The sequence below is a fragment of the Phasianus colchicus genome, chromosome 4 (assembly GCF_987193195.1).
Source record: "Phasianus colchicus chromosome 4, bPhaCol1.hap1.1, whole genome shotgun sequence".
Taxonomy (NCBI): domain Eukaryota; kingdom Metazoa; phylum Chordata; class Aves; order Galliformes; family Phasianidae; genus Phasianus; species Phasianus colchicus.
In genome coordinates this window covers 21,166,568-21,191,794 of record NC_143439.1, presented here as the reverse complement: position 1 = coordinate 21,191,794, position 25,227 = coordinate 21,166,568, and the positions used below count along the sequence as shown (strand labels likewise).

Sequence of the window (25,227 nt, the reverse complement as noted above, 5' to 3'; positions counted from 1 at the left end):
TGTGCAGAAGTGAGAGTGGGCATTGCAGGAATGCGTGGTCAAAACACTATCCTGCAGGAGAGCATCTGCTGAGGGCCTGCGAAGACCTGGTAAGAGCTGGGAAGGATACAGTGATCAAGCTTTAGCTTGACCAATGACCACACAGCAGTCAAATAGAGAGCCTATTAATCTTGTCTCTTTGATCTGGGTAGCCAGCTGGACTGTTCTGCTGGTTTTGTTTGCTTGCTTTTAGGTCTCCTCCTGATGATAGTCATATTCAGGTTTTTTTTGAAGGTAAAGCATTTTCTGGGCATTTTCCTCTGCAAATGGCAGTGCTTCATAAAGGATGGCATTAGCATCATTTGGGAACCTCCTTAGTAGAGATACCTCTCTCTCACTTTCTCTTTTAGATCTTTCTAGTTTCTTACAGTATAAACTTAAAAAAAAATAAAACCCTCATCCATTTGACTAATACTTTACATGATTTCTCTCAGGAATTTAAAACTGACGTTTTGCTCCTTTGCTCCCTCCTGTCGGAGCCCTCCCCAAGCCTTCTTGTGCCTTCCTCCGGACCTTTCAGACATGATAGTGAGCATTTCTCTTCACTGTACTTTTTATCTTCTTCGTGAATCTTAAGCAAACCTTTTCTGATCTCTGTGTGTGTTCTGGAGCAGAATATGTCAGGACTGGGACAGGGCTGAAATCAAGATCACTGAAGCAACCATTGAGAGCTGCCTTGAAAGCAAAAAGTTAACATTGTGATTTATTATCTTCTTATGAGGGCTAGATAGTTCTTCCTGTGTCTGCAAATTTCATGTGCTTACATTTTGAATGAGCTCAGGAAGTTCATGTGAAGAGGTAAGGTACTGGGATGAGAGTTTTAAGTGCATTGTTCAAGTACATTTAAATCTGTGTTTTGGAGTCTGGTATTTGTCACATCAATACATTTAAATTGTTCTTTGTTGTTTTTTTTTCTTCTCTTCAGAGGGGTGCAGGGGGAGTAGTCAGAGAATCAGGATAATGGCTTTAACAAATGGAAATAGTTTGTGTGAATGACTCTTAAAGCAGATCCTCCTTCTAAGCATAATTAGGAACACATTTAAAATACGACTTTCACCCATACAGTTCTGTGGGCATCCTTCGGGTTTGTAAATAGAAGGGAGCACAAAATTAACTCTCGGGTTGAGAACTTCTCTTCTGAACAGGCTGCATAGCTTTGTCTGTGCTATTCCTGAAAATGCATCATTTTCTTTTTCTTAACACGCTCAGAATTTGCCTGGACTTTTTGGCAGCTCTCTACAAGATATGAGCTCCAGTTATTTAAAGTAGAAGTTCAGGATGAAGTTTCTAGCTAGATTTTTTTTTCCTCTTAAAATTTTGCTGTGTCTTAGTTTAACTGCACTTTCTAAAAGTTGGTGCTGCTTTTTAACAGACATTTTATTTTTTTCAGCTAATAACTGGTTAATGAATAGCCCTGACTGTTACAAGAGTGATGCATCCAGTACAACAGAGGCATGGGGATATTCCCTGTGGTATGTCTACCTCATTTTGTGAGACACTATCCATCATTAATTTCCATTGAAATACGCTAGTGTTAGATGCTCATCATTGTGAGAGGCAGTAAGTCATAGGACTTTCTTGTTTCCTGTTGATATTGGATAATTGGTAGTAAATAGTGCTAGTGAGTATCTGGGCTCCAATGCAAGAGAGGAGAGAGAGACTAAATGGGGGTTGGCTCTCCTGCAGGATCGCTTGATTTGACACTGCAGCTCTTATTCCCAGGAGCAAGCTGTCTACTCCTGAGCTTCCTGCCTCATTCACTCAAATTGCTTAACCCACTGCTTTGCAGCACATCCTAGCCTTACCAGACAAACCCTGCTAGCTTCACATTCTTTGATGGGTTCGTGTTCTTCCAGCAGCAAGCCCAGGCTGCTAAGCTTTATGGTATCCTGACTTGATAGGCAATTCATGAGGTGGGGAAGATGAAATCATGTTCCAGACTATTGCCATTCCGGTTGCTTTGCTTGGGGCTTCTCTTTATCAATTCAAAATCAAGATTTGAAATTAAAAATAAACATTTCTAAAGCAATCCTGGTGTCCCTCAGGGGGTTGTCTTAATGCTTGCTCCTTTGTAGTCTGTCTTCCAGGTATTCAGATGCCTCTGCAGCTAATGCCTTTCCCACAGCTGCCTTCTAGTAGGGGCAGCTACTGAATCTGAGGAAACGAGATTTTGGGGCTGAGTACTGTCTCTTGCCCTGCAAATGTGTTAGAATCTTTTACCCAAACAAATGGCTCTAGATCCATTTTGAAGCCAGGCTGGGATTTTGCCCCTACTGTGCCAGTATGGCACTGTTGTCACAGTTAGCAATCTTCATCTCATTTCCTGGCTGAATTTTCTGTTTGCAGAAACAAGATGGTTTCTGGGTGGTGCATGTTGAGGGGCACCCTCAGCTCTGTCTTTCTTGTATTCTTCCTGTCAGATCTGCCTCAAGACATAGCTTAGCATAAAGAGTGGTAAGCTTCTGCCGTGCAAAATAGGTCTGTTTTTTTCTAAAGCTTGCACTTTAAATTAGAAGATAAAATATTTCAACAATTGTTTACATTAGATGCTGCTGACTGAGTCTTTGGAAAATGATTTATACTTTAGTTTAGAAACTGTTTCCTTTTGGTTTCTTTTCAGTTTGTTTTCTCTACAAATGCGACGTATGAGATCTTTGTGTCAGACATAAAATATTCCTGCTTTCTTTTTGAAACATTTCTTCCAACCTTTTTTATTGCATGCATAAAGTACTTAATGCCCTCAATCTGCATCAAAATGTTTTGTGTATAACTCTAAAAGCTCCCTTAGGACTGTAGATTTTTAATGGAACAGTTTAAATATTTTCCACACAAATGGTCACTTGGGGCAAATGATTTATAAGTATACAAGATTTAGAAGTATATTTGTTAGGTATTTCTCCCCCCTTCTTTTTCCTCTTAAAGACCTGCATCTCCAGCCAGCGTGTTTCGTGTTAGAGGCAAAGAAGTGCTTAGTTTGTAAAGCTAGGAAGTTAGATGTTAATAAGAAAGAGAAACAACAGGCAGCCTTCCCTGCTTCAGTCACCACGGTGCAGGTGTTCAGGCTGATGTAATGGTGTTGCTGCTTTTCTACTCTGAGCCGTACATGCATATTTATAAACACATGCAAGCCAGTCAAGTATTACATTTGCAAGATAAACTAACAGAACAAGGAGTGAGATACAGAAGAAGGTAGTGAAAGCTTCAACTTCAGGTCTTGCTCAGTCTGACTAAAAGTTTTCATTTTGCAAGTAATATGTAAAGATTCTTAAGTTTCGCATGAGGAAATATATGATACTGGATATTCTTGTTAGGACATATGTTGAAAGTCATGTTGTAAAACTTGAGTCTTACATATGGTTGATTATAGACAGAAGCTCTATTTTGTGGAGGTTTTCAGATTTAAAGGAAATTGTTTTCTGATTTGAAACAGAGCTCCGAAGTAGTCAAATTTCATGTGGAAGAAAATCCCCAAAACAGTAGTTTGAGATCAGATGAAATGCTTAATTCCATCAGGATCAGGCTGTTTTATTTCATATTTGACTGCTTAAATGTTTCAAATATTGCTCTACCTAGTGCAGCCTTTCAGAACAAACTAATTTGAAGGGAGAGAAAGAAATACTTCATTTAGGAATACAGTAACAGGAAGTTCTGACATTTCTCAAAGTATTTCTTCCTCTCTCAAATTAGTATTTCATAAAATCAGTCTGACTTTCTGATACATTTTCATTTCAGTGGGTATTGTTCATGTGAAGCTATTCTTTCTGACTGTGTGTAATCTTCTGCATTTGGGAGAGATTCTCAGCAGTAGTGGAGAAATTCAGTATTCTGCCTTCTTTCTCCTGCATGTTGTTTTCCCTGAGAATGATTGGTTTCTGATGTCTAATATACCATATTCCTTAGGAAACTCGCTTCTTGCTGGTGATGTTGCTTTAACAGATCCTTGGTACTACTGGTGAAGTTGGGTACATGCTGTCTCTGACAAAACAGCACTATTTTTAAGCATGTTCTTGGAATGTGTGCTTGCTACTTTTATCCTTGTTTATTTCATCTATGTTTCATCTTGGTTCAAGTCCTGATGGTCTACTGGATATGACAAATGGTGCTTGCCTACTCCAGGGAGCTCTTACAGAGGTTGCTGTCTTGATAAAACCAGTACTAATGGTCCTAAACCTGATGGAATTTACTGAGCATTTTTGAACTCCTTTGAAAATTCCAGCTGTCATGTGAGCTTGCTGTCAGGGGCTAACCGTGTCAGTCATTTTTTGTTATGGGTGGCCATATGGCAGTGCAGTGTCATAGTAACTGAGCAGTCCTTACACCTGGTGGCTACAGGGCCGTAGGCCATGGTTCCCCATTCCTGCATTGGCCATGTGCCACTGCCTCTTACTTTCCCTTAAGACAGGGCCTCGCTTGTCTTAACAGTGGATTTAAAACTGATTTTGGGCATGCAGCTGTTGAGGAGAGTTTAGTTCTGTTTATACTGGTTTTGCTGCCAGATGGACCTGTTAAAAGCACCTAGTTTGCTAGCAGGATTTTAAGCACAGAGAAGAATATATCATTTCTAATGTATGCCACTCATGTGAGTGTTTCAAGGGCAATAAAGAGATGTATGTTTATCTATTGGCTGTTCAACCCTATCTGTCTGTTGCAAATGAAAGATTTCTGGCATGGGACCACACTAAAAAAAAAAAGTCTAGAAGGGCCAAGCTTATGACTACAATACACTGTATGCTAGGGGAGGTAAGTATGATTTCATTTTGTACATGTGGGGCAGCACTAACTCTAGCACAGTCAGCTCTGGTGATATAAAGCAATGTAGTTCTGCACCACTATGTTCGACACAGCGAAAAAATAATTAAATGGCTGGGGAGTTACTCCATAAGAGTAGCATAAGGCAGGCCCAAGGCACATTTCCATCATGTCATGGCATTGAAACACTACAGAGGTGTTTTACATCATCCTTACCACCCCTTGCTTTTGAATCAAAGTGTTTCCTGGTGTATTTGAAGGAGTCTTGATGATTAGTCTGTTGGCGTTTAGTGTGCTGGACCTGTCTTGGATCTTCTCTTGGAGGCTGGCAATGTTGAGACTTGCTGTTCGTGCATCTCCTCCTGAAGCTACTGCTGGTCAGTGCCAGGCCTCATGTTTGTTTCTTGCTATAACTAATTTGCTTGGTCATCATTCACATATTTCAAAAAATATGTGAACACATATTTAATTATGTTATTTGAATACAAACAAGAGGTGCCAATAGAATTTAAGAAGTTCACTTGTAGGTTTATTATCCTTAAGCTAGCAGTTGTGGCATTTCTTTTATGAATTGTGCAATTTGGTTGAGCAGTTGCTAGTTTTGCTGGAAGCCATCACTATTCATCTTGTCCTCTCTTGTTTGCCACGTTCTTTCTCCTCTACTTGAGGACAAAGGGAATCGTAAATGTTTATTAACTAAAGGTTTATGGTTGGTCCCAAGGCCAAAAACCAAAACTGATAAAATCAAGAAGAGCCCTTTTTTTTTTTTATCTTTTCCCTAAATGAGCTTCTTAAATGGGAGCAATTGATAAGCATGTAAAGCTAAAAATCACACAGAGGAAATGATCTCACGCTTGCATGGCCTCATAGATTCTATCTAAAACATGTTGGCTCTCTCTGAAGTAGGCTATGAACTCCTTGGGGCAGGACATGCCTTCTTCCAGATCTTGTAAAATGCTAGATTGCTGATGCTTTCCTGTAAGGAACCATTTCTTCATACCTGAATTGTAGAGAAAGTGATGTGTTCCAGTTGTGTTGATGGAGAAGACTGCCAACGTTTAAAGGTCTCAAATATTAACGACAAATGGGAGCCAAAGGAATTCTGTGGGAAATCAGTTATTATAATAAAATTATATGGACATTTTCAGTGTGTAGTTGCAGGGCAGGATGCAGGGCAGGGTACCTAGCATGTCTAGTGCCACACAGCAGTTCTTAGTCCAGCTTGAATGGTAGTAGTTGCTTTTCAGTATTGGTAATGCCCTGCCATGTTACTTTCTTGATTTTTATTTTTATTTTTCCCTTGCTCAAGCAGAAAAATTCCACTCCTTTCAAGTTAGCCAACTTCTGTAATGGGTTGCATGTCAGCTACTGGAACAAAAGCATTTATGCAGCTTGCATAAGTGATTCAAATGATGAGTGAGCTCATAAAGGGAAGAACATTGAATTTCAGGCTGAATCAGTGGTTAATTGGCAGCTTGTCCCTTCTCAGCTCCCCTCCTTTTGTTTGAGTACTGGAGGAGGATGAAGTCATTCTGCTGATTCTTGACCACAGCACACTGCCGACCTTCAGTTTTGCACTAGGGCTTGCATCAGCTGTGTCTTAAACACCGTGTTACTCTGACATAAACCGTGCTTTAGCTTTCTTGTAAATATCCACCAGCCTTGTGTGGTTGATTGTTGATTCTAGTGGACTGTAAGACTGACCAGCCCTAAAAAAACAAGATGACTGTATACACTTGAAAGAAAACCTTTGACCCACATTGAGAGCAAAGCTCACATTCATCCTCTGGATCCACAGCAAGACACCTTTGCTAGTCTGTGATTTGGCTCTGGAAACAAAATCTCCTGCTTGCCTAAAAGCCTATATAGTCAGCATTTTATAGGCAGAAGTGAAAGGAGTGGAGGATGTTGTTGCAATTTGCTCTACAGCTTTAGGTTTTGTTTGCTGGTTTCTGTTTTTACAGAATGTGTTTGAGGCATAGAAACTCCTGCATCCATTCAAGATAGAGGTAGCTGGTCATTTCACCATTCCTTTTCCTGTAATCTATTTAGATGATGATATCTTTTTAGACAAGGAGAATGCCTAAATATTAGTACAGGTGTAGAGCCTTCTTTGACAGCAGCCATAGAAGAATAATTTTGTTGTTTGCATTCATGAATCGTGAAGTTGTGTTGGGTTAAAAAGTCTCATAAAATAGTTAAGTGTTCAGTCTTCTAGCAGCAAGGGTGGGTTACTTGTTTGCTGCAGCTGCTCAGGTTCACTTCTGGGAGCGCCTGGCTGGCATCACCTGCCCTGTTGCCAGAGTGTGGTGTGCAAAGGGATTTTTGTGGTGTGCTGCCTCTTGGAGCACCAAGAGCCTGGTATGCCTGTGCTTCAGGTGGGAATGATAGCATGGTGATGGAGAATTGGATAGAGATATGCTTTATCACCTTGTCGTCGTTTTTTTTTTTTTTTTTGGTTGGTTTTTTTAAGCCAAAAGTGAAAAACCCAAGCAATAAAACCTTACAATCCCAGCCCCAAAGGAGCCACTTAACAAGAACCTTCATTGTGTTTTATTTTTTGAGATCCACTTGTCTCAGGTCTGGTGTGCCTGCTAGCTTGGGGCTGTGCGTGTGAGGCAGAACGCCGGCGCTGGTTGTGGCTGAAAGATGCAGGAACGTGCTTGGTGCAGAGGTAGGGTTAGTTTCTTCAAGCGAGGCGGACGTTGCTTCTTGGTGTGTAAGCTTTGCTTGCCAGCTGAAGGCAGGGCTCAGTGTGGGGACTCCTGACGGACCGGGCCCGGCGCACCGCGGCCACGCGTTGCCATGCCGACGGGCTGCCGAGCCCCGCGCGGGGCATGCCGGGCCGGCGGCGGAGCGAGGCGGCGGGGGGGAGCCGCTGCGGAGGTGCCGGGCCGGGCGGAGATCCCTCGTCGTCGGGGTCTGCGTGCTCGCTTTCGTGCTGCGGCAGCGCGGGTGGCGCCTGGCCTCTAACCGGCTTGGGCACGGGGCTGTGGCGGCGGGCCGTGCGGAACGGCCGTCTGTTTCTCACTGCGGGTTGAAAGGGAGTGGAGGGGTCCAGCCTAGCTCTGGCACAGCCTCGCTGTTTGTATGCAGCTCCGGAGAGCTGGAGTGCTGAGTGGCAAAGCGAGTACAGCTGGCACATGGAAGCCGGGGCTCCTCGCTGCCGGGCTGGAAGGCAAAGAAGCAAATGTGTTCTTAAGCACATTGCAGAATTTCAAAGCGTATTTAAAACACTGTGAAGCAGATCACCGGTCTGCCTGTGTTATTTATTATTAGTGGTTTTTTTGCTGTTGTTGTTGTTTTGTTTTTTGTTTTTTGTTTTTTTTTTTTTACTCTTGTCCCTCTGCAAAATAGAGATCTAAGCTTTCCGGACTCTATGATAGGACTGCAGGTGAAAGCTTGATCAGCAGCTGCAGAGCTGCCCACCATTTTCTACCATCCCTAGAGTAAGTTGGCAGTGCTGCTGGCTCTCGGTGCTGGATGTCTCCCAAGGCCAGGGTAAGCTGAGCAGGGCCTTACTCACAATTCTCCTGGACCTGCAAGATGCTCTCGTGCTGTAAAACCATTTCGTGGTTGCATCACAACTCCAGTTGTAAATTGCAAAACAGGCTGCTTTAGGTTTGCTAGATTTTAATCTTAAATCTGGGACAGTCCCAGATGGATAAATTAAGCATGGGTAGCACACATGATGTGTTGGGCCTCCTGCACATGTGAGATGAATCTGTGTGAGTTAGTTTGCAGACAGTGGGCTGCCTGAGTTGCCAAGTGTCTGGAAAAGTGGGCAATTACTACAAAAATTCGGGAAAAGAGGTTTAATGTACGAGCGTGCATGGAGTGTAGGATCTCTGAATAATCATAGAATCATTTGAGTTGGAAGGGACCCCTACAAGCCATCTGGTCCAACCCCCCTGCAGTGAACAGAGACACCTACAGCTCCATCAGGTGCTCAGAACCCCTCCAGCCTGACCTTGGCTGTCTCCAGGGATGGGGCATTCACCTCCTCTCTGGGCAACCTGTGCCAGTGCCTCACCACCACTCTCGGTCTCCCGGAAGCCTTCTGTTCTCCATGCTGCACAGCCCCAGCTCTCTCAGCCTGTCCTTGTAGAGAGGTGTTCCATCCCTTGGGTAATTTTTGTGGCCCTCTTCTGGATGCACTCCAACAGGCCTATGTCTCTCCTGCGCTGAGAACTCCTCATCTGGACGCAGTGCTCTAGGTGAGGTCTCACAGCACAGAGCAGAGGGGCAGGATCACCTCCCTTACCTGCTGGCCACAAAACTTTCAAAGTCAGTATTTACAAGGGAGTAAGCCCTCTCTGTTGAGAAAAAAGTTTTTGGTACAAGTATTCTATTTTAACAGTAATTCTTGCAGTAATGATTCCTATGACTCTAAGCATATTCTCTGGGGAAGCTTCTAAGTAATCACTGCTTTTTGCATTTTAAACAAGTACTTAAAGCACCATAGCTTAAAATGTGTACTGTTTTCAATCTTTTTTCAGAAGATAGATCCCAGTTTGGATTATCTTCCCAGATTCTTATGTTAGCAATAAGATGTTCTGATACAAGATGTGTCCAGACTTCTTGTTCCTTTTCTGTTGTGTTTTTTTTTTCTTTTTTTGTGCATGTGTTCTTTTTTTATTTTAGCACCCGCTTTGAACACCTGTGAAGAAAGTAGCTAGCAAGAAGTGGGAGGAGAGGGGTCTGTCTGCACTTGCAAAACCAAACAACTGATGAGTCAAAAGATACGAAAGTTGTTTCAGGATTCATCTGCTGTGTAATAACTCAAGAGAGAGCCTCCAGTTCACTCAGTTCCTTCAGAGCTGTCAATGAAAGCAGTATCTTATTTTACAGTACCAGCTAAGAAAGGGAACTTGTCAGACAAAACAATTTAAAGCCCATTTATTTTCAGCATTCTCCTAATTCCCTTTATTTGAAGCAAAACCCATCTTCCTGACAGACCAGCCTCTTATTTCCCTTAATCCTGCAGCAAAGTGATAATCTGTTATTTGTGACCTCATAGGCTGTTGCTATGGAGAATGCTGTGATATCACAGGGCCTGTACTGTGACTTCACTGCTGTAGGAAGGAGCCGTCCAGCTCTCTGTGCATGTGTATCATTGGCATTCTGCTAGCACTTCCCAGGGAGCGGTCTGGCAAACACACATGCATCATACCTGTCTGCATAGGTGATGAATGATAGTCAGAGGCTTTGTGTCAGGGGCAAATCAGTGGTGATTATTTTTGGCAAAGTTGTTCCTACCCTTGAAAAGTCTTATGTTATCAGCAGGAAGATGTCACTGGGAAGTTAGAACTTTCTCATCCTAGAATAGTGGAATTATTTTGTCTAATTCCTTGTTACTATCCCTCTTCTTCAGCTGAAGAATATGACTTTGTAAAAACAAAGCATATCTTGTAAACAGCTGTGACACTAAAAATTCCACTGAGAGAAGTTCCTCAGGTACAAGATGAAATACATATTAGTAAAACATTTATGCCATTAAGTAGACTCTTAGGGTCTTAACTGTTCAAATATGAAGGAGATGCATAACTTTAGACGTTAGGCCTGAGACTTTCAGATATTACTAAGTAACTTGCATGCATGGATTCTGTTCACATTCAAATCTGAGCTTTATTGCCAGATTGCAGAAACGAGTGTCTAAAATTAGGCTCCTCCATGACTGTCCTTATTTTCAGAAGTACTGAGAGTACAGCAGCATTCAATGTAGATAAAGGGAAGTGCAAACCTACATCGGTTTTGAAACACAAGCTGTGACTATTAGAAACAACATATGGCAATAGGAACCAAACTTGGCTCTTTTAATGTCTCTGCCTTGGACCATAACAGGAAGTTTTTAGAGAAATAGAATTGGTAACTTTAAATTTCAGTGGTTTTCTGTCTTCAGTAGTGAAGTTACCAGAACCCAGGAAAAAAATATTATTAAAAGAAAAGAATAATTCCTTTGTTTTAAATGTTACTTTTTGGATGCGTTGGGAGGGGTGTTACTGAACAGGAAGACACATTTCCATCTCTATTAAAATTTGTATTCTGTTTTGACTGTTAATTACAATTGATTTCATTTTTTGTTTTCACTTTTTTTTTTTTAATGTGTGATATGAAAGTTCCTACAGAGGAATTTAGCAGGATTATATGTATACAACTGCAATCATTGGTGTAATATTTGGAAGGTATTTAAGCTAAATCAAGTTTAAAAATCACTCTTATTCCAGGGTAAGTTTGGATTTCCAAAGGTATAATTACGTGGTGGTAATTCTGGCTGTGAATTATTCTTTCAAACGAAAGCCTTGCAGTCCATTTCCATCTTATCCCTGTACCCAGAGATTCCCCAAACTGGGATCAGGGAGTGAACCAAACCAGATGCTGCTAATAAAGCTGCAGTGCAACATCTCAATTAAACGTAGTACCACAATTAAAATACAATACCACAAATTAAGCAAAATCCTCCTGCAGAGGCTTGGCAGACCATACATGACACACAAGACACTTTGGGAAGCCACGCATTTTCAAGCCCTGGTGGATTACACCTCCTTTCTAGAAACTACTTGTGCGTGTATTTTGAAGAGGTTCTCATAAAGCAGCAGTAAACTTCTGAAGACAGTATTGGTGATGACATGTTTAACTGCTTTCACATGTTTAGGTTCAGACTGCCCAAACTGCTTGCTCCCTCAGTGGAGTGGTACTGCATATGTACCTTATTAGCATGCAAACTAATGTACTCTCTGTTTTCTCTATTGTCCCCTTAAATTCCCATCCTTCTACTGGCTTTGCTCCTGCATTATAAAAGCTTAGAAGCAACCCATTGAAGAACTAACCGAATGCTTCTTTTTAGGAACCTTACAAGCTCCAAAGAGTGACAGCCCATCTGCAGTCACTGGAGGATGCAGGTTCCCTCCATCAGAGCACGAGCTTTGGAGGATGCTCCCTCTGCTGCAGCACTGGCAATTGGGTTTCAGCTCTGGGCTGATAGCAAGATGTGTTCGTTCTCTCAGGCTTTTAATTGGGGCTGGGAATGGAGGCTTTCATTGAGTCCTTTGTAGCACAGGGTGAAGGTCAGCCTAGAAAACAAAACAAAGGCGAGCGCCTGGTGGATGCAGAGCACATGCAGATTGGCTTGTGGAAAACAACTGTCCCTTTGTTCACTTCTCTCTTCACCAGAACACACAGCCGTTCCCACTTTGCTTATTCCAGCAGTCCTGATTTTCCCAGCCTTCGTACAGCTGGAAAGTTTATTTCTCACCATTTGGTTGTTATTCCTGCTTCCGTTCAGCCCCGCTAAGCATTTGGATTCTTTTAGCAAGTCTTCTTTCATCACTAGCATCACATCTGCTGCATCGCCTGCTTTAGGAATCAAACAATCATCTTTTTCCTTGTATTTCCTTTTAACCTTTCTTGTGTTTTTCTTTATATCTGTTGTTTCTTGTTTTGCCCTGCAATCTGCCACTGACCATATTTCAATCTTCACAGCCTAGGCTTTTCTTTAAGCAGCCTGTGCATTAGCTTTAAGGCTAAAATTTCTCGGTACCAAACAGAACAGAAGAAACAGCACAGATTTCAAAACTTACTTTTAAGGCTCTGTTCAGCCCTGGTAAGTGAGGGCTGGTTAGTGCGGCATGTTCTCCTACCATGCCATGAAATGTACTTAATCCAGAGCTTGAATTTATACATCCCCTATGTTTTAATCTAAGAATTTCATGTGGACATTTGCCAAACCTGTTCAAGAAGTTACTCATCTTCCTATTGATGGCCTTTGGGTTTAGTTCAGTGTCATTTGAGACCATCAGCAGTTCCTGAGGTCACCTCAGGAGCCCAGTCTTATATCCTACTTTAGTTTCCTCTCTACTGGATAAGAGGGCAAACACACAACTATTTTTACGTGCTGTCATCTTTCAGAAAACTGGGTCATGGCAACACTTGAGGAGCACAAGGATGCCCTGTCCCTGGAGACTTTCAATGCCAGGCTGGACCAGGCTCTGAGCAACTTGATCTAGCTGTGGATGTCCCCGTTCATTGCAGGGGAAGTGGACTAGATGGCCTTTAGAGATGTCTTCCAACTCTAAGGATTCTATGATTGTTGAGCCCTGGTTAGAGTACAGGGGAGAAAAAAGAGGAACATCCAGTTCTCATCCCAGGAAAAGGTTAACTGTATTATGTGCAGTGAGTGTCTAGTTTGTAATAGTTGCATTAGAAATCTGAAGGGTGGGCTGTCTGGTCACAGTTGCTCAGGTTCATTAAGATAGCTAACGAGGGCCTCAGAAGGGCCTGGCAGCAGCTGAGTGAGACAGATGAACCATTTGGCAAAGCAGTGACGTCAGCAGTATTGTGGAAGGCAGTGCAGCGAGCATGGGAGGATGTCATGCTGTAATACCTTTGGTTCTGCCACTTCAGGAGCATGGTCTGCATGTTGCTGGTGTCAAATTGGTGGAACTGGTGGATTAGTGATGATTATTCAAAGTGTAAACATGCGAGTGTGTGAATTAGGAAATAGGTAAGAAATCTCACAAGAGGTAGTTGTCTGTGAAGTTGATAATTCTGTCCATGTTTGAAATATCCTGTTCAGTTTATGCCTCATGGACAGGGAAATTTTCAGATTCTTGAATTTTTGCTTAAAAAAAAAATATAAGAAGAATAGCATGCGGGAAGGCTTTACTCTTGTAATAGTAGTAAAACACCCGTTGAAAGTTTTGGTTTACTGTAATATAATGAGTATTCAGTAAAATTGAGCAAAATCCATGTGAGATGGACGGGAGGAAATACATTTAATCTAGTGAACTGTTCAACTGAGGGATCCTCTGGTTCCAGATATGTCATTTATTTGGGGAGGTAGGTTTTGATTTCTGCATTTGCTGGTAGTTACACTAGTTGGAAATGACCCAGTGAACTCTAAGCTGCTAAGTCTTTGGAGTGTCTAACCTTTTCTTTTTAAAACCACTTTGGCACTATTATAATTGATTCCATCCCTGGCCTTTTCATCAGTTCTCTCCTAGCCAGGAAAAACTGAGCTGTTAAAGGCTGCTGCAGTACCATGGGACTTGGTTCAGTGTTGCAGACTCTTACTCTAACCTGAAGTTATCTGCCAGTCATCACTATTTGTTTGCAAAGCTGTAACCACCTCAGTGTTATCTTTGGGATGAAAATCCTGCCACAGTTACAGCAATCAATACAAATAAGAGGAGTTGGCGTGTGTTGCTAATCATCCTTTCATCTTCCAAGAATTTCAGCTGCTGACTTGCTGTGTGTGTGCTGCAGCATTCCCAGTCACTCTGACACTGTGCTGGCTATGCTGAAGTCGATAGGGAGGAGTGAGGGGCTAAGGCAGCTGATTGTTGTGCTCCACCAGCCATGTTCTTCTCTTCTAGGGGTGTTGGCAAAGGGATCTTTTATGAGATTCCTGCCCTAAAAAAACATCGAGGTTTATCATTGCTGGTTTTCTCTTCTTTTGTTTCTCACATGCTTGTGCTATCTTGTGAAACGTTGGGTCCTTTTCAATGCTTCTATCTTTCCTTGCATTTAAACTATGTACTGCCAGAAAATAGGCAGGCCTTATCTGTCTCTCCACCTGTCTATCTATCCATCTATTTATTTATTTTTAGGTTAGTAACACTCTACCTTTAGTATTAATTCAAAGAATTTATAGTAACAGGCTTCTGTGCAAGAAAATAAATCAATATTTTGCTGTTCTTTAGTTTCCTCCCATCCCACCGTACAGTCCCGGCTGTAAAATGTAACTTAGAAAATTCTTCCCATGATTTAAAATTGTTACTTACTTGCCTGTGTTGGTGGTTTTCTAAAAACACATTGTTTCAGCCACCAGCTATCTTGGGGTGAAGTTTTGTGGATTGTTCTGATTCTTCTGTAAAGGCTCATGGGCTCATGCAGACACTGTTTACTGGATAGTAACAAGTGTTACTTAGCAAGTAACTTAGCAAGTGTTGCACTGGGTTCTGGTTTTAACCTGTGTAGGCAAGATGTTAAGTGTCACTTGTTTTCCATTTTAGTTTCTGTGGCTCTATAGCAAAGTGGAGATACTTAAAATAGAAGACTTGGATAGGCAGGCTTCATACCCAGTGAGTGAGTGATGAAGTGTCAGTGGGCCATGTTGCAGTCTTGGGAGCCAAAGCTTGGAGTCTTGCCTCCAATTCATCTGTTTGAAACAGCATAAAAAGATACCTGCAAGAGGTCATTCGTGGGGCCTGTGACAGCTGACTGCCAGTGCAGTACAGCTGTGAAAAAAGCAACTTTCATTTTTGGTTCATGTAAAGCAGGGTATCCACCAAAAGCCTGGAAATGTAAATTTCACTGTATGTGATGCAGGTGAGAAATTGGTAGGAGCGCTAGAATATGGTACAGGATTCTGGTTGTGGGTTTTTTAAGAACTGTAAGTCAGAAAGATTAACAAAACAGGAGGGACACTCACATGAGCACCCTAAAAGAATGTGCTTCTTACAGCCAGGAAAATGAGGTCTGAATGACCTTGCATCTTTCTAATGTCCTTTGATCTGGTTTCTTCTGGAGCCGTGCCATTAGTGGCCGTTTTCCCTGGGGTGCTCAGTGAGGCCACTTCTGATGGAAGTGGTGATCATGGCAGATGGCCTGTGATGGGTAGCCATGGCTTCTTCATCTGCAGGCTCCAGCAGCTGAGTGCTGATGTACAATGGTTGGCCTTCCACCTTCGGCATCCCCTGAAGCTGCTCCTGTTCTTTTGTGCAGTAAGTGCGTGCTGTAATTCACTTCTAAGCACACAGAAATGTTTCTTCTTGAAATGAGTTTCATTGCAGTGCAGTGGGTGTGGGCTCAGCAGACAAGCAAGCTGAGTTTCCACGGGGTAATCCTGGGGGATCCAAACATTGGGAGTGCCAAGTTGGATTCACTGGAAGCTTTGTGGCTGATCTTGGAGCCTTGGGGAAGGCAAAGCTCCTGTGAAGCTGAAGGAAGATTTCCTGGAATGAACACAGGAACTGATGACTGTGTGTGTAGCAGACTCTCAGCTTTTAATGTTGAGATCCTGGCTGCTGTGTGAGTGCAGGTGTAGCAGAGCACCCTGCGTGCCTTACACTTGTAAATCAACTTGGTTGTACTATGGCTTTACTGCATAACAGTTGGCACAGAGCTGTGAACAAGAGTGATCTGTGAGTGGAGCTACCCAGCTCTGTACCGTCCTCTTGAAACACAGAGCTGTTTCAGGCTGGGCCAGACTCTTTCACTGCTGGGGTCATCGCAAGGCTGGGCTGGCAGCAGAGTGCTCACTTCGGGGGAAAGTCACTGTGACCCAGCAGAGGTGGGTCCTCAAGTGCTGTGCTCAGGAGTGTGAGGGTTATGTGCCTGCCACACTTCAGAGTCTTGGAATACGGGAGCCTTTAAAGAAGGGTCCCATGGCACTACTCCTTGTTTTGTTTGCTCCTGTTTCTGCCTGCCTGGTCTTCTCATTTTGACAGATCACCACTAGAAATAGCTCTTTTGCAGTAAAGACAATTTTAAATGTTTCTTTCTATCAAAATTCCCAAATAACTCAAAATGTTCCTTCCAGGCTGCATCTGTCCCTCATCACATGCTGTTCCTTCCTCTTCTGTGTTTTTCCGATGCTTCAGCTTAGCATATCCTCAGCAAGCAATGGAAAACCTAGCACTGGGAGTGAGATGGTGACACAGTGACCTCGTTCTGAGCATTACTTTCTTTGTCAGGAGCAGCAGAAGCTGAGGCAGCTCCACTGGCTCTCAGCAGTTGGAGCAGTTTGACGTTTTCTGCCTGGCGGGGTTTCAGGGCTCACTTTGTTGTGAGCCCAAACGGTGAATGGAATGATGAAAAACGAGCTTGCAAGAACTTGTCCACTGCTTTTAATTTTTTGATAAACAGTTGCAGCAGCACAACTTTGATCCAGTGTAGAGCAATGCAGTCTGTTACGTGCAGGGCTGCAGCATTCTTCAGGACTGACAAAGGAGAGTAAGTCTTTTCTGTGAATCAATAGAGTAAAAATTAGTGTCGTGTTCAAATAGTGAATAATTCAGGAAAATACAGCTCTGTGTAAGCGTGTGTGTGTGTATGCGTATATGTATGTCTGAGCATTTGTGGTTTTGTGTGTTGTGGGGGTGTGTGTGTTAAATCAGGAAGAGATTTTGGGGGTATGTTTTTTATCTTGACCGGAGGGTTAGAGCTTTAACTTGTCTTTGCTAATGCATGTAAATAGCTTTCTTGTCCACTTAATGAGGAGGCTGGCTTGTTATCCTGTACAATGCAGCTGGGCACAGTTCCAGAAGCAGAGGCACTTGGTTTCAAAGACAAAGAAGCCAGCGCAGACGTAGGGAGAAACCTGGAACATTGCGTGGTGGATTTTTTCAGAGCGATGACTCATTTCAGTTCACAAAGGATTCTGGGCAGGGTAGTGAGAAGTCAGGTTGGCTGATCCATTCCTATGACTTCACTTTGCAGAGAGCCAGGCAGAAGAGGAGTGACACTGCAGAATCCTGAGGCACTGCAGTGGAGAGGTGCTTTGCTAAGACTGTGAGTGCCTTCGAAACGGGGTGGTGTCAGAACGGGATTCCAGCTGTGCCGTGGAAATGGGGCAAAAAGGAGAGAGTTGTTTTCAAAACACGATGTGGGAGTTGTATTTGTAGGGCCCTTTAGATTCTCTGCTTCCTCCTCCCCTTCATTTTTTAACCATTTATTTCTTGTGCTTATGTGAAAATAAGTGTGAAATGGCATTCCCTTCGGTGGAGCTGCACAGATACTGCATTCTCTTTTATTTTCTGGAAGCCTCTACTTCCTTCTTAAAGAGGTGGGTGTTCGGCATATTGCTGCCTAAAAGCATGCTTTGTTTTTCTTCTTTCAGGTCCTATGGCACTGATCTCTGCTGCTGCCAGCTTCCACAGTGATATAAAGCCCCAATATGCACAGTGTTCTTACATCACAGCTACTCTGGATACTGTACTGGAGCATGGAACCAGATCATAGGGGTTCAGGTAAGTCCCCCTTTTTTAACATATTGTGTGCCAGGAATATAGACATGGACGTTTACTAAGAGATGTGTTTGAAAATTACAATTTGTGTAAACACATTCTAAAGCACACAATATATTAAAAAAACAAAACAAAACAGCAGTTCTACCCTCCTTCATCCCAGGATAAGCAGTACCTCAAAAAATCTCAACTGAATCCTCTCTGGGAAAGTTCCGTGCTCCAGCAGAAACTTTTTATGCTTATAGTCATAACACGTGCTGGGATATATATCACTTTGGATCAGGAGGCAGCTGACCACTGGACATGAACCAAGAAAAGGAAATTTTTAAATTTCAGCAAATACTCAGGAGAAATGTATGTAAGACAAATCTGGAGACCGTGGGTATTTTAGCACCTCTTTCCAAATGCAGTGTGGCACTTGATGAACCTGGAGATCGTGCTTTTAGTTGGGTCTGACCAAGTGAAAAGATAAATGTACGTAATCGAAGTGCAGTTCATAACTGGTAGAGAACTAGAACTTTGTTCAGAGGCAAGTATTTATCATGTGGTTGCTCACTGTTAGGGTTGCTGTGTTTTCTTCAGACTGGTTAAAGTTGTACTGGTCACATGGCCAGGTTGCATTCTTGAAGTGTATCTGTATCTGCAAGAGAAGGTATATTTTGATGTGTGTGAGTTTTGGAGGTGCAGAATGAGCTTCCTGTTTAGAGAATGTCTGCTACTGCACTTGACATGCCTTTGTTTAACCTGCTCTTAAATGTGAATAAATGGCAGAATCTTTAACTTTTCTTATTGAAAATCAGCCCTCTGATATGCGTAACCATCCAGTAAGCACAGCTTGCTGCATTGTCCCACAAATACTCCAAAATGGGGTTTAAAGTGAAGACTTAGCTATGGCTGAGAACAGTGAAAACAATGTAATTTCTAATTTTCTTTATTTCAGATTTGGTTAGTAAAATGTGTTCTTTCTTACGATATGCTAGTGCAGATCCAAGGCATTTCAGGGTAATCTGGGTAACATAGAAATCTGCATGTCCTTCTGCTCCCTCATGTTGTTCAATGAGATGAAAGCATGATCTGGCTTAAAATGGCAATCGTATATCATCATTGTGAGTTCACGTATGAAAAGTTCAGTTTGCCACATCTAAGCAAGTGTTCTGTGATTAGAGTGATTCAGTTATGTTGAGGTTTGGGTGAAAAGGGAGTAATGTGCAACCCAGGCCAGGTATGTTACCTGTGGGGCATCTGTTGCTTCTGCAAGTCAACTTGAAAATGTGCTTTTCCTAAAAGAGACTTTTCACTTTCAGTATTTTGGGGGGGCGGAAGAAGAGAAAATATAGTAGTTGAATAGTAATAGTGAGTAATAGTAATAATAGTGAAAATACAGTAGTTGAATAGCCTTCTTTCTGTCCCTTACTGGTAGTTTTTTGTTACTTCTCTTGTGTTTGAAGAGCAGCTTTCTCTAGTTCTTCCTGGATTGAAACAGTGGTTGATTGTTGACCAAAACATGTTGTTACCAAGAAAATGTGTGTAGGGAATTTTTGTTGAAACTACATCTATGGCCATGAGGTGCCATGAAGCACTCTAGTTGTTTGATGCTTTCTGATTAATTGCAGAACCCTGTAAGCAGTAGAAGTAGTGACCTGGTGTGTGTTTTCTGACTAGGATCTCTCGTGTCTGGTAGGACGTGGCTCTGCCCCATGCTGCAAGCAGTTGGAGCATGTGTAGTAAGTGCTCACTGCTGTAGAGTCTCTGTTGTCTACTGAGTCTCGACATCTCTGGCACATGAACGTACCCAGACTGTGTTTGTGCAAGCTTCATTTCCCATGGAAACCAGGCCAGAAATTGCGTTTAGAGCTTATTTGGGGCCATAGGAGGTAAAAGGCTACAGAGGTGTTGAGAGCCAGGATGGCCAATTTGGCTTTCTGTATTTCACAGCATGCATAGTGTAATCAGAGGGTTTCTTCAGCATTTCAAGGAAGGAGTATATATAAAGTCTAATAAATTGTGGCTTTGCATTGTAATTTTCTGAATTTTCTTTTTGAATGGCTGTACTGAATCGGTTCCATTCATAAGTCAAGAGGTGATTTTTCAAACAGTCCTCATGCAAACTTCATGAGACAGAGTTTGACTTCTAAGTCACTTCTTTCCAGCAGCAGAATTACTAATTAAAATTCTGTCATCTGTATGTAGCTGGTAGTTTAATTACTGATAGATGGTGAGAAATACAGTGTAGCTCATTTTCTGCCAGGATGGTGGTACCCTGACTTTCAGTAGGTAAACTGGCACAGGAAAGGCTCTGGTTCATATGGTTTAGGGAGAGGTGAATTTCCTTTGCCAGCTCAGTTGCAGACTATCACTTTCTCATTTGTATGTTGAAGATGGCTATGGTTACTCTGTTTTTCTGAATGTTCTGAAATCCATTGAAGAGATGTGCTATGTAGGAGGAAAGTGTTTATTTTATTTGTTAATTAATCTCTTGTTCTAAGTAACAGAAATTATTGTTTTCTCACAGGGTAGCATTATAAATCCCCTAAGCATAAATGAGGACAGCCCCTATTTATTGTTTGTTATATGCTTAGACACTTTAAAATGAGGTACCACTTAAAAAGCGTAGAAAAACTTCTAAAATTTATTTAAAGAGATCATTGGAAAGACACTGCAGTAACAGAGCTGAAACTATATACATATACATATAAATATATAGTTAGTATTTAAACAGAGCTTGCAGTCAGCTGGTGAAAACTGCTTTCTGAGCTTCAGTTTTCATTTAATTGGGAACATAAACATATGAAAGTCAAGGATAGTAATTTGGTTTCAAAAGAAAGCTGCTTGAGACAAGCATCAGCCAGAGCTAACAGGAGCCATATGCTGGATGGTTTGTGTAAGCGATGTGGTCTTCCAAAAGAAAAAAAAAAAAAGTAGGAAAAGCAGATTTGATTTTTTTTTTAAATGGATCTTTCCTAAAAAAAGTTGTAGTCAACCTTCTGTTCAGAGGGCTAGACAGTATTTATACACATAATTGATGTTAATATATTAAATCATAAACACAAGGAAATGTTGTGTTGTGCATCAGAAAAGTTTGTTCACTTAACTATAACCGCTGAGTGCTTGTAATTTCCCAGAGCCGCGGGATATTTAAGATGAAACCTGGCAAATTAGAGCCTCCCTGGATGAGGGGCTTTTGACTTTCTATCACTGGATCTGCTGCTGGTGTTACCAGTGTGTGTCAGCCTTTTTAAATCCAGAGTCACTAATTAGCACCAGCGGACCATTACTGACAGAGGGCTACAGAGTTAATTTGGATGCAGCAGAGGTGAAACAAGAGTTGCCTCATCATAAAGAAGATTGAAAAATATTCCATGGAAGAATGTAAAGCCATGACTAGTGATAGTCCTTTACAAAACAGAAAGGAAGGCTCTCATGTAAACAAATATTTTTTGACCATTTCCATTCCATTTACAGACATTTAAGTTGTGGTTTTATGTGCAATTGTCATCTTATTTCTAGTTAGTGAAATGTTTGTTAGCTAGCAATAGCATGTTCTGCTAAAGTTTGTGTTTGTGCTAAGGACCTGATGGGGGAGGTATGGGAAATAGAAATAGTTCATGTTTTGGTGGAAACTCTCAGCTTGTTGACAATGAGGACCCAACTGGAAGTGACCAAATCAAGTAGACTGAATGTTTTCCGCATGCTAAGCTAGAAAAGTAATTTCATGCTGGAGGCCTGCTTTGAAAAGGGAAATTGTGCATTGTGCAAGGTGACCAAAAGCCAGATAAATGTTACTGTTGTGTAACCCGTGTTCAGTTAGGTTTAAGTTAACAAGCCCCAGCAGGGTGAACCCAAAGGTGTGCCCTGCAGGTGTGGTGTTGTCCGGGGAGAGGGCCGGGCTGCTCCCAGCCCAGGTCTGCTCACAAGGACATCTGTGGCACCCATCCTCTGCATATCAAAGGCTTCTGAAATTGCCTACCTCAATCTGCATGATTCTTGGTGTAACTGATGCTTTTTAGACGTGGAATTAACCATTAAAGAAACCATTCTCCTAGACAAAGCACAGTGGTGACTTGTGTGTCTCAGTGATAACAGGGATAGACAAATTTCATCTGATAGCAGGCATAGTTATCAGTAAACAGTAATTAATAACTGTGATGTTCTTTATCCTTTCTCCAATGATGAAGGGACAATCAGCATTTATTCCTGAGTCATGTGGAATTACACCTCATCACATTTCCCTGTAAGCTGTCTACAACCTCTCTCACTGATACTGCTTGCATGCAGAGAGCACTTCTGGCAGGAACTTCTTGGGCATGTATAGTTGAAAATGTCCAGAACAGGTTATATGTTAAGGTCCTCACTCTGTCATCACTCAGGAGGAGGGTCTTGAGGTGTGCTGTGTTGAAGCTGGAGGAAAACTGCGGTGATGGGATTGTTGCAATGACGTGATCAGGCCTGATTAATCAGCAGCAGTCAGGAGGCAGCATAGTGCCAATGTGTATTTTAAATCATTATTATGTCTTGGGTAACGTGTATCACTGTTGTACACAACAGATTGTACAGCTGGTGTATTGAAAAACATTGCTGCTATGTCTCACTGAAACAGTTACACAATTTGCTACTCTCAGCAGTTCACCAGTTCCTTTCTTTAACAAAGTAATGATTGTAATGCAAGACTAAGTGTATTTTGATAATCGCTTTCAGAGACTGCTATTCCTGCCTAGTAGAAATAATAGGAATATAGAATTCATAGGGCATATACCAGATCCTCAAAATTACAGAGAAAAATTTGAATATTATTTATTTTCCACTGTCAAAGGAAATCTCTTGGTCTGTTTCTCCCCTGTATTTGAGATCATCAGGGAACTGTTATCCTTTCAAGAGGAAGTATGGAGCAGCATGTAAGATCAATTCTATATTTATATAAAGTATGTAAAAATGCATACCTTTAAGTGTAGTTGTGCAGTCTTGCTAGTATTATCAGATTATCATTTCTTCAGTAACTTCTGCTTTAAGGATTTTTCAGTGGTCTTTTAAGTATGGGCTAGAGAATTATGTTTAAAGATGACACGAGAAAAAACTATTTGGGTGAAGTCACAACAAAGCTTATTTTCAGGCCATCCTGGAAACCATAAAAACTCCTAAAAGTATATGATCTTTGCAAAGGCATTAGTCATGTAGATCTGAGAGAGACCTATTCAAAGTATCAATCTTGAGGTGTTTGATGGTTTTGTGCCTTAAAAGAGTGTGTTCCACTTCACCAGCTGAGTGGAAATGGTATTCATTAACACATCATCATATTTTTGTAATCTCTGTCACTAATAGATGTAGTCTGTCAGATGGAAGTGGTAGGCAATCCATACCACTAGCCAGTGAATGAATGGGTTGTGAAATCTCTGCATCCAGAAAAATGTGTACAATGCTTTTGTATATGGATTTACCTACTAGAATGTTCAAATGTAAGGTTTTGCAACCTTAAATGACAATTTGTAGGCATTTTTCTGACTGTCTACTGCACCATTTGAAAAAGTATATCTGCATTGTGTACATCTCCCCTGTTCCAAAGTTCACCATGTCCAAGTTTTGAAATAAGCGTATTGGTTGAAATAAGTTGGATGGTTCTCATTCTGCAGAGTACAAAGACTGCAGAGCTGTTTGCATCATTTCCAATTGTGTCTCTTCATCGTTGTTCTGTGAGCAGCATTTTTATACAGAATGCTTCATTGCACATCTGTTGTCTTTTTGCAGGTGATGTATCACCAATCAGCATGTCTCCCATCAGTCAGTCACAATTTATTCCACTTGGGGAAATCCTTTGCCTGGCCATCTCAGCAATGAACTCTGCCCGAAAACAAGTCACACAAGAAGCACTAATGGAGCACCTAACAACCTGCTTCCCAGGTAACTGTGCATGAATAAATCATTGGTCAGAAGAGCTCATGCCTGTAAAAGGGCAGTTAAAGATTCCCCCCACTCACTGCCTTGTCTGTTTGGCTTCCTTAGAAGATGGAGTTTCAGCATTTAGTAGTCTGTTTACCTTAACTCTCCTGGATGGGAATATTGATTAACCATGAGATGATATCCATAAGTAAAAGGAGGCTTTTGGGTTCCAATCTTAAAACTTTCTGTTCTTTTTTTCTTATATGTACAGAGAAGTTCCATTTGACGGGGCCATTCGTGCGAGATGCATTTTGCAGGGCCAATTCCTGACTTTATGTAAATATTAAAACGATATCTTGAGATACTAAACAGCAGATTGTGTTCCTTTGTTTCTTTTTTTATTATTATTTAAAAAATATAAATAAATAAGGCTATTTGTCGCTTTTATCACAAAACACCTTCTTTATCATCATAATCAGGAGAGTTTAAGACTTCTTTATTACGTAAAGAGAACAAAAGCATATGTTGGAGCCAGAACAGACTAATTCCACCTCATGGCTTTCAATCTGGTTTTAAGAGCTCTGTTAACTTCATTCAGCTGTTTCGAGTGCCATCATTCACTCTGTGTAGGGCTGACCTCACAGAGGTCTCTGTGTAGAGCATTCTCTTAAAAAGAGTGGGTTTCCCACATCCTGCTTGTGGGACAGACTCTTAAATCTGGCAGGGCCTAATACAAGCGCTAGAGTCCAATGGTGATGATGTGTCTGCCTCAGCAGGAGGGTGTTATATTTAAGCTGAGAGGAGGCTGTCGGTCTGGCATGCAGGGACTTTCAGAGTCATCTTGGATGCAGTTCTGGCTTGATTTTTTTTTATTTATTTATTTTTAACTTGGCAACTCTCTATGACTAAAAGGTTTGGGGAATTGTCTCTCAGTTTACAATTCTCTGAACTAACTAAGAAAATTCTTTGTTGTACTTCTTTTAATGACACAAAAGCAGTAATTAAAAATTCTTGAGTAATAAAACTAGTGATGTATCTGCTTCTTCTAGGCAGCCTAATCATAACGGTGATCATAATGCAGTGAGATTGTGAATGCCCCCTCCCTGGAAGTGTTTGCGGCCAGACTGAGCAACCTGGTCTAGTGGGAGGTGTCCCTGCCTATAGCAGAGAGGTTGGAACTAGATGATCTTAAAAGTTCCTTCCAACTCAAACCATTCTATGATCCTATGTGTTTTCATGTCTTGAACTTTTTTGTAACTTAGAAGTTACAAAGCAAGAGTTAACTCAAAGCCGTAAAGGTTGCATTGACTTTTGCTGCAACTGGCACTCACTTCTGAGGTTTTAAAATGTAGTTTTGAATCTACAGCTATGTTTGAGGTAAACAGTTCTGTCTGATATTTGATAATTGGACTTCGGAAAAGATTACTGCAATAGTATTTTGTAAATACCATCCCTCTGTCCTGATTTGTGGTTTAGCTTGCAGAGGGTTTATTTTCAGTATGCTTTGCAGATTTTGAAAATAGTGGTGAAAGTTGCAAGGGACAGGATGCAAGGAAGGCGAAGTTCATAATTGTAATTCTAGTTGACTTAATTTTGATGT

General features: G+C 41.6%; 1 protein-coding gene across 7 annotated transcripts in view; it reads left to right on the top strand.

The window, feature by feature from the left end:
- STOX2 (storkhead box 2) overlaps positions 1–25,227 on the top strand; it is a 127,692-nt gene that overhangs the window by 86,550 nt on the left and 15,915 nt on the right. For 2 of the 7 annotated variants that reach the window (XM_031607505.2, XM_031607506.2), the window contains exon 2: positions 23,496–23,648. In XM_031607505.2, the coding sequence (XP_031463365.2) occupies positions 23,496–23,648 (153 nt within the window). Of the gene's footprint in view, positions 1–9,898; positions 9,974–10,162; positions 10,246–15,412; positions 15,513–17,229; positions 17,302–17,489; positions 17,576–22,566; positions 22,649–23,495; positions 23,649–25,227 lie in introns of those variants that run through there. The other 5 variants (XM_090138900.1, XM_031607511.2, XM_090138899.1 and 2 more) reach the window with 5 other exon arrangements.